The 9,071-nt window shown below is 50.2% G+C and overlaps 2 protein-coding genes across 2 annotated transcripts in view; one reads left to right on the top strand and one right to left on the bottom strand.

Annotated features, from left to right (window-relative positions):
• The window catches only part of XPO5 (exportin 5), a gene marked incomplete at its 5' end in the record, with an annotated part of 30,293 nt that extends 26,334 nt beyond the window's left edge, over nucleotides 1–3,959 (top strand). Inside the window, 5 exons of the mRNA XM_026844788.1 lie at nucleotides 138–220; nucleotides 959–1,066; nucleotides 1,247–1,384; nucleotides 1,544–1,708; nucleotides 2,264–3,959. Of these exons, the coding sequence (XP_026700589.1) occupies nucleotides 138–220; nucleotides 959–1,066; nucleotides 1,247–1,384; nucleotides 1,544–1,708; nucleotides 2,264–2,404 (635 nt within the window). The remainder of the gene's footprint in view (nucleotides 1–137; nucleotides 221–958; nucleotides 1,067–1,246; nucleotides 1,385–1,543; nucleotides 1,709–2,263) is intronic.
• Nucleotides 3,960–6,234: 2,275 nt separating this feature from the next.
• Nucleotides 6,235–8,972, bottom strand: POLR1C (RNA polymerase I and III subunit C). The gene is made up of 6 exons (XM_026844786.1): nucleotides 8,437–8,972; nucleotides 8,198–8,317; nucleotides 7,847–7,999; nucleotides 7,519–7,668; nucleotides 6,886–7,002; nucleotides 6,235–6,550 (listed from the first exon to the last, which is right to left on the bottom strand). Exons 1-6 carry the CDS (start codon nucleotides 8,558–8,560, stop codon nucleotides 6,432–6,434), a joined length of 783 nt encoding a protein of 260 aa, XP_026700587.1. The 5' UTR covers nucleotides 8,561–8,972; the 3' UTR covers nucleotides 6,235–6,431.
• Between the last annotated feature and the right edge of the window lie 99 nt (nucleotides 8,973–9,071).

Genomic DNA, 9,071 nt, shown 5'->3' with positions numbered 1-9,071 from the left:
AGGGTGGGTGCTTTCTGCGTGGGAGAGGTGTTCAGGCAAAGCTGTGCCAGCACACAGATTCTGTGTGCTGTCTCCTGGCTCCCAGCTTAGCCCTCAGGAGGCCATGTTCACAGTGCTGCCTTTGCTCTGCTCTGCAGATGATGAGGCCATGGCCACGGAGGTGACTCCCCCTGCCAGTGCAGAACTCACTGAGCTCGGCAAGTGTCTGATGAAACAAGAGGTAAGAGCGCATGCTCCAACTTCCACCATCCTTTGCACTTTTTGTTGCACTTGTCTGTGGTGTGGCCAGATGCTGCTACAGAGATGGAGGCTGCTGGAGCATTCCCCAGTGTGAGAATCTTGGGAACATTCATGTTTGAGGGCTTTGTTAATGGTTGCAGAAGCCACAAGGCAAATGGGGGTTGCGATCTGGTATAACATGCAGCTACAGAGTTTCAGCCCTTTTGGGGGCAAGGATCTGGGCATTCAGCCTCCAAGGCACTCCTTGGCTCTGCCTCCATCTGGGTTTCAGCCTTTATGAGTTAAAACTTAACCCAGCAGCTCTTTTTTCCTGTAAAACCTGCCAGAGCTGGCACAGGAGCCACAGTGCTAACCCATGTACAGAGTACCTTCATCCTGATACTGCTGTACTACTCCTCTTCTGTGGACGCCTCAAGCTCTTGCAGAAGCTGTTTCAGTGACTTGAGAGTAGCAGTTGATGGGAGTCTGTACTCCAGGGCCTTTCCAAGGGAGATGAAGGGAGCAGGTTTCCTTGACATTGGATCCTCACAGCTGTGATGATGCACACTGGGTGCCTTTGAGCACCTTCAGGTGGAGCAGCAGCACACAGGATTCTCAGAAGATAGCCCCAAGGAGCTCTTGCAGAATCCCTGGATTGCTTCCTGGCTCCTTTCAGGTTTGAACCCTGGAGGTGGGAAATAGTTCCTCTGACTGGTTTCGCTCTCTGACTCCTTTTCAGGATGTTTGCACTGCACTGCTGATCACTGCCTACACGTCCCTCTCCTGGAAGGACACCTTGTCCTGCCAAAGAACCACAACACAGCTTTGCTGGCCGCTGCTCAAACAGGTACCTCGATGAGGAAGAATGGATTAGTTATGGCAGGGCTGGGAGTGAAAGCTCTGAACATAGTGAGAAGTGTGGCTGCTTCACCCCTGGGCACCTTCTCCCTCAGGAAGACCAAGCTGCTGCAGAAGGGCAGTCATGTATCCATATCCTGCTTCTGTGCTGACAGTGCCTCTTCCCCAGGTGCTTCCGGGAAACCTCCTGCCCGATGCCGTGTCCTGGTTTTTCACAAGTGTGCTGAAGGGCTTACAGACACATGGGCAGCACGATGGCTGCATGGCTGCTCTTGTCCACCTGGCTTTCCAGATCTACGAGGCCTTGGTGAGAAATTCCTCTCTTTATCCAGATGCGAGGTTGGCTGGGGAGCGGTGGAAAATCAATGCCATGCCCGCTTGGGTATGGACAGAGGAGCTAATGGCCCCTGAGGAGGGCAGGGCTGCTCCTCTAGCAGAGCTGTGGTAACTGTACTTCTCCCTGCAGCGCCCTCGCTACGCTGAGTTGAAGGCAGTGATGGAGCAGGTCCCAGGCATCCAGAGGGACTCTTTGGAGCAGTTTGATTCAAAGCTTCTCAACCCAACGCTGCAGAAGGTGGCAGACAAGCGCCGGAAGGATCATTTCAAGCGCCTCATCACAGGTTGCATTGGGGTAGGTGCTACCCTGGAGGAATATTAACCTGTTTCATTTCACACCCATACCCTGCAAAAGCAACGGGGCAGCCAGCCTGCCTGTGTCTCCCCAGCTGCCCCCCCCTTCCCAACCAGGAGCATATTTTCAGTGTTTGTTCTGTCTCTCTTCAACTTGGAGGTAGAGTGGGGATGGCAGCACAGATTGAGCAGCCCCCCAGCAGTGACTTCTCATGGAGAGGCAGGGGGTACCTTGCACAAGGGTGCCTGGGGGAACAGGGTGTTAAAATGGTTGAACAAAGCTGTGAGGTGGGTGCTGGGCTTTTGTGAGGATGCTGGCGTTGGAGCCTGGTGGCACTGAGTGAGAAGCTGGGGAGCTGGTGCACTGGGGCTTACCTCAGTGCCCTGGCACTTGAGAAGGACCAGGCCTGAAATTCTCCCAAATGCAAGCAGGGGCTTCAGCCTACGGATTGCTCAGAATCTGGGGTCTGCCTCTGGTCTGCAAGCAGGCTGCCCCAGAGCTGAGTCGGAGTGTGAAGGCGGTAACGACTGACGCCTGCCTGTCTTTCCTCTGCAGAAGCCCCTTGGGGAACAGTTCCGCAAGGAGGTTCATATCCGGAACCTCCCATCTCTCTTCAAAAAGGTGAAGCCATCACTGGAGACGGAAGTGCTAGAAAATGAGGATGGAGAGGGCCTCACTGCACTCTTTGAGCCCTGAGCCTGGGATACTGCAACCATCTCTTCCCCTACCTTATACTTTGTCTCTCCTCATAGTAAGCACATTAGATTCTTGTCATTGCCTTCACAAGCATTCGCCTGAATAAAGCCCCTTACAGGTCCTGTCCCATTCTCCTCCCTACACTGGGATGGGGCCTGCGGTGGCATTTGAACCAGTCTATTAAGCTTTCCCCAATTCCTTCCCCTCCCCTCTGCCGGACGAGCATCTTTAGACCTCTGCTTCTCTACAAGGTGGGAGCTGAGCCCATAGACTCTATTAGGTAAAGCCTGGTCACCCTGCAGCCTTGGGTCACTCTTGCTCCACCTCTTCATCCCTTGGGGTTTAGGATTAATGCAAAAGGCAGAGTAGTGCGCCACGTGAACAGGGGCTACCCTGATCTTCCTCTGGGTGCTAGCAGCCAGGTTTGGCAGGGAACACATCGGACACTCCCATCGTGCCGATCAGCACCCGTCCCCAGCCGACTGGAATTCTGATGAATGCATTTCCCTCCAGGATGCTGAGCCTTGGGCTGAGGGCTGCATGCCAGGAAGCCTAGCAGTGCTCTAGGATCTCCCTCGAGATCAGCCTTTCTAAGGTGCAGCTGCTCTCTAGAAAGAGACAGACACTGTCATACATATATATATACATATATATGTATACATATATGATCATACAGCTTGTTCTACCCAGAGCCAAATGGAAGGCTTTTACCTTGTGCCAGCCTTTCTTGAACGTCTCAGGGGGAGCAGGACATATTTTTTAATTATTTTTTTCTTCTTACCATGCCCTGTAGACTAGAACATGGCCAGTGCAGGGCACACAAAATCTGGACCAATTTCTGAGGCACCTGCAAACCAAAAGGGATCTCCTCACCCTGTTGCTGTGGAGTGACAGTAAGCCTGTTTTTACCCAGTTTGGTACTTCTCAGAGAATTGCATGGTGTGGCAGGAGGGGCAGGGCTTAAACTGCAGTTCACAGTAGGGAGCCAGGTCAGAAACTGGGTTTTAGATGAGGTGGGACTCGTATCAAGCCACTCCAGTCTGTAAAGCTAGTTCTTACGTGACAGATGGCTCACTTGATCTATCCTTGTGTTGGCACAGGAGCTGGGAGTGTCTGTCCGGAGCTAGCTGGCAGCAGTTTTGCCATCCAGACAGAACAAGTAATAAACTGTGGTGGGTGAAGGACACACTGTGGTGTCCCTGCTTGGTCAGACTGGACAGAAAAGCTGGGGAGGAGTGGAAGCACAGAAAGGAAGAGCAGGCCTTGGGAATCCACTCACTGTCCTGCCCCTGCTGTTCCACCAGCAGCCTCCACTTTCCTCCTGGCCTCAAACTTTTTTAACCTCTGAGCTAACATGGCTCCTGGCTCTAGCAAAGGCTGGGTGTATTTATTGTGTTGTGATATTTTTAACATTCTGTGACTTCATGCTAGACACAAGGGGTTTTTTTAAAACCAGTTTTTAGAACCTTTTTTGTAGGAATGTTTAAATCTGAAGCTGTCTCTGAACTGTTTGTGCTACACCTCTGAATGTCAGTAAAGTTATTCCAGTTTCATACACATGGTGTCATGTTTCATTTTTATTCTTTTCTCTGTTTCCATATGATCTGAGGCCTCTGCTCTGCTCAGACTGCCTTCCTAAGGACTGCTCAGCACTCCTCATTCCAGCTACCAAAAGAGGGAGCACCTTTGCTGGTAGTCAACGTACATTATCAGGGAGGGGATGAACCGTTCCAGACTACATAATCAAATTTTAAGGCAAGGGGAAAATGCCTAAGTATGTATACGTTATTCACAGCTGGTTACTATTAATTCCACAACAGCCACTAGGTCCCAGTTCACAGCTTGAAGGGTAGGTGTTGCCAGAGAAACCCTTTGGCATGGCTGTTCCCATAAGCACTATGGGAAATACATGAAGCAATAGCACAGAAAGGTGCATGTGCTACTCCAGTAGCCTCCAAGCCTGACCCTGGCTCATGAGTAGTACCACAGTTAAGGCATTATATCTCTCAGCTGCCCTTTTCAGCAAGAGGGAGGTGATGCAGCTGTTGCCTTTGTCCCCTTGCCTGATGAAGGGTGCTTGAAAGGTCTTGCAGAACAAAAGCAGAAGCCCTCAAAGAGATGGGCCTGAGCAGCATCAGTGTCTTTGTTGCAAAACGTTTTTCCAAAGCCCCAGCTGTAATCCAGCTCAGCACAGAAGCTACTTTGGCTTGTTTAAACTGAAAGGAGCCAGCTAGAAATCAGTTTTTCAAATGGGATCAACACATAAATGCTGTTGATTAGGAACTAGTGCCAGTGCAGATGGAACTTCCCTATGCTTATGCTGGCACTGGGGCTATACCCTGTACAGGCTCACATGTGAGACAGGTACTGAACAGCTGAGCTGTCTGAAGCTTTAAGCAAGTATAAAGCCCTGGGGAGGTATCTTGGCTAAGGCTGGTAGGAGTTTAAACCAGGAGGTACAGACTACAGGATTTAGGCCTAGCTCTTGGGTTCCCAAAGCTCCCTTCTAAGGGTAAGGGGATCAATGAGACCCTGTGGGATGGGTCAGCAGCCAAGGTCTCCACAAGCCTGCTGAAAGCAGGTGAGGTGCAAATGTCAGCAGGCACTGATAGCTCCCAGAACAGCCCTGCCAGGGAAGCAGCCTCTTCCCCAGCAACCAGTCACCCGCTGTCCCGAAAAATACCTGGAAGCAGGGCATAGGTCTGCAACACAGTGTGGTGACATGGGGCAGGCTGGGATTGTAGCCAGGATGCCAAGTGTACCTCTGCCCTACAGCACATCTGCCCTAATACCAGTAAGGATGTTTAGAGTGTAAGTAACAATATCCCTGTGAAACAGGTAGAAAAAAAGTACACTTCGCTACGCTAAATTCTAGCATTGTAGCAAGGACTGACTTAAGCAACAGGAGCACACCAGTACTCCCAGCCATTCTCTGAAGTTCTAGTTACTTCATCAGCTTGTCAAGAGAGACTTCACAAGCCAAGACCTACACCGTGCTGCCTAAGGATAGTGCTCACCACTGAGACTAACTTGCAAGTTCTCCCAGGCTGGAGACAGGCCTTAGACTGTCACTTGCCCTCCACCACCCAGTTCTGCTTCAAGGTCAGCCCAGAGTACATTCAGACACTGAAAGGGAGAACAGAGCAGTCAAATCTAACACCTGGAAAGAAATGCTTTACCTAGAGATATTTAAGAAGGGACAGACAGTCCTTACACAGCATGTTTTTAAACTCTTACCTTTGTACAGAGAAGCCCAGTACTGTATCATAGAAACCTAGAATCATTTGGGCTGGAAGGGACTGTCAAAAGCTCATCTAGTTCCAACCCCCCCTGCCATGGGTCCAACCTGGCCTTGAACACTTCCAGGGAGGGGGCAGGCACAACCTCTGGGCAACCAATTCGGTAAAGAATTTCTTCCTTATATCTAATCTAAATCTACCTTTTTTCAGTTTAAAACCATTACCCCTCATCCTATCACTACGCTCCCTGATGCGGAGTACCTCTCCACCTTTCCTGTAGCCCCCTCTAAGTACTGGAAGGCTACTATAAGGTCTCCCCGGAGCCTTCTCTTCTCTGACAGTACAGACCTTTATCCACTACATTAGCTACCCCAGAGCTGGTTTGAGACACCTGCAAAACAGTCCTGTACTGATATTGACTTATTAAATCTCACTGACCTGCTGCAAAGTGCTTTACTACACTGCCATTATCAGTCCTCTTTGTACACTGCATACAATCTATTGTATTGCTATTATTCATCTTTAGACCTGCTGCCACTTTCTTCTCTGTGTATTACGACCTCATAATTGTGTACAGCACAGGAGACAGCTGTAAAGAAAACCCTTTATTTTAGTGCATCTCCTCACTGAGGCTCGTTACCAACAGACAACAAATTCAAAGAGATGGTCCTAGGACTCTTAACAAGCCCATTTCACCCCTCTTGCCTACGGAAGAGGATCACCCCTGCAGGCAGATGCAGGAAGCCCCAAAGAGCAGCACAGGGATATGCTTCCCAGGCTCAGCCTGGTCAGTCCATAGGCACAGAGTCCAGCTCATTCAGGAAGCGCTGACACTTCCCCATCAGGATCTTGATGGCTTCGCTCACCAGCACGTCTGGAGGCAAGATACCCGTTGACTCCACTGAAACTGCACAGAGACACAAGTCAGCACAGCCACTAGCAGCTCCAGCCTACACCTGGCTCCAGCATTTCTGTCCCTTGTCTTCCCTTACAGCGAACTTCTGACAAGCCAGATCTCCACAGCCAGAGGAGAAGACGTTACATTTGCCAGCAGGAAGCACAAACACATTCAATCCCAAAGCACAACCTCAGTAGTTACCCATCGGAATAAGAATGTATGAATGCTGATGATGTGGGAGGGGAAGAGGGAGGTGGAGACATAGCTATACGGGCTGGCCAGTCTCTGCTTGTTTGCGCAAACCACAGCAAGGCTCTGTGTTCTGTGAAAAACGGGGCACTTACAGATATAATGGTTTCGTACTCTTGCCAGGCGCACAAGGTTTTTCAGACTCTCATGACGGAAAACTTCTCTGCTGAATGTGTCCAACCGTGCATTGGCTACTTTTGCCACCTTTTTTCCTAAAGGGGAAAAGATGAAACAAGATGGGCACCTGTAGCAGGTGCTTACCCCTCAAACATGCACTCCTCCATCAGCACAAGCAGTGAAGCCGCCAATATAAAGAGTCAGCACATCCCCAGCACGAAACTCCAACCTGACAAAACTGATCTTCTTGAACAGTTCCAACCCAAACACAAAGCTTGTGTGCACCCCTGGGCACAACACATGAAGTCTTCTCCATGTTCAGTTGCTAGAAAGAGCAAGCTCGCTACCCAGTCTTACAGACAACTGAACAGCACTGGAAACTGTTCAGCACCCAATGCCTTAGCGTTTCAGGGAAATCCCAGCTCATCACCCAACACATCTGCACGTGACAGCCACTCATCCATAAAACCAGGCTCAGAATAGCATAAACAGTCACTGATCAGCAAAGCGACATCACAACGTGGTTTTGTCTCTACAAGGTTTGGCTCTAGTCTAATCAGTGTCTGCTCAGGCTTGTAAGGGACAAGGCACTTAGAACAGGAAAAAAGTACCCTTGATATTCTGGATCTCAATGACTCCTGGGGAAAAGCACTTCTGCAACATCTCAGCTGCCTCATCCTCAATAGGCTGCAGGAGGGTAATGTCAGGAAGCAGTCGATAACTAGCCGTGGCCACAGGAGAGAACTTGGCATGATCTTTACCTGCATGAAGAATGAAGAGTCAAGGATGGGGGCAGGCCTCGAGGAATGACAGCGCAAGGATGCCGGGGCCTAAATTTCCAGAGGAAAAGCCAGTTCTCCACCCTTTCCCTCCACAAAGCTGTGCCCTAGTCCAAGTGCTCACACTCTTCCTCCTGCTGCCCCAGCACCCACGACTCACCTATACCCTTGACACAGTGCATAAGCACATCTATTTCTTGGCCAGGTCGCAGCAGTGCAATGAGGATGTCATCGTGAACAGGTCGGAAGTCAGCATCTGGGAAGAGGTCTGTCTGATTCCCCAAGGGCACCCACGTCATATGTTTACTGTACACTGCAAAGAGAAGCCACAAGCATCAGCCAGCCGCTGTCTCAAGCCAGGTCACTGACCTGTACAGGACCAGAGATGGCAAAAAAGTAAGTTTAGCAAAATGAGAGAATTGGCTCGCTCTGCTGAGAGAACTGACCAAATCCTGTCTCCCAAGACCAAAAAAGAAAAAAAACCAGAACCTATTTTTAGGAGAGATCTCACCTTTGTGATTGAAATATAGTTCATCAGGATCAGATGACTCCTTGGCTGCCTGAGGGTTTCGGCTGCATTTTATTTTCAGCTGGAACTGCAGAGTATCAATTTCTGTGCCTTCTTCATCTCCTGGGAAGGGGAGAACAGCATGAGCCTCTGTGAAATTACACTTCTGCTCAATTTACATGATTCTGATTTCCTGCTTTGAGGGAAACCTTCAGTATTTGTATTTGATCAAAGACCCTCACCTTGGTTTCTATATTCGAAGAGTCGAGGGTCAGCTCGGATAGGGATGAGGCCCAAGCGATGAGCCAGAATCTCATCCTGCACAATGGATGTGTTGTTGTACACAAAGACTTTCTCTACAGCCATCGTTGGCACCTCAGGGAGACGAGAGATCAAGTCAACGTAAGGTGACAGTTGAACTACACACCAACAGAATATCCAGCTAGTGTCCCTTCTCTCCCATAAATAACTGCCTTATGGACTATTTGCAGCGGCATTTCTGCCAAACCAGACTACCCAATACACCCTTACACCCAATATACCCGCTTTCTCATTCTGATGGTGTTTTTTTTAAGAAGTGATAGTAAGAAGTGAAGGGCTGGTTGATCTCCAGCCACTGCCAACGGCACCCTGAAGAGCAATCAGCACTATCGCTCATGCTGTGAAGGCCCTAACTCTTTGGGCTCCTGGCACACGTGTAGAACGAATTTGCGCTTCTCTTCCAAACCCAGCAGCTGTCGGCAGGGGCAAGGCCGTCCCCGTTCCCCATCACTAAAGCCCCCCATCCTTAGGCTGGCGCCCCCAGACCCTCCCCGCCACTCCCCGGGAGGCCTCGTTCCGCGTCCCGTCCCGTCCCGCCCGCAGCGGTACCTCGGCC

Source organism: Athene cunicularia, assembly GCF_003259725.1.
Source record: "Athene cunicularia isolate RWA chromosome 3 unlocalized genomic scaffold, athCun1 chr3_part1, whole genome shotgun sequence".
Taxonomy (NCBI): domain Eukaryota; kingdom Metazoa; phylum Chordata; class Aves; order Strigiformes; family Strigidae; genus Athene; species Athene cunicularia.
The sequence above is the reverse complement of the archived record's forward strand: the minus strand, read 5'-3'. Positions and strand labels throughout refer to the sequence as shown.

Bases quoted from the DNA above. Each gene is read 5' to 3' on its own strand.
- POLR1C (XM_026844786.1), bottom strand. From the start codon at position 8,560: ATGGCTGTAGAGAAAGTCTTTGTGTACAACAACACATCCATTGTGCAG. The intron at 8,318-8,436 runs GTGAGGGTCTTT...TCCCCTTCCCAG, and splicing joins CTTCGAATATAGAAACCAAG to GAGATGAAGAAGGCACAGAA. The intron at 6,551-6,885 runs GTAAGTGCCCCG...GTCTCTGTGCAG, and splicing joins AGTACGAAACCATTATATCT to TTTCAGTGGAGTCAACGGGT.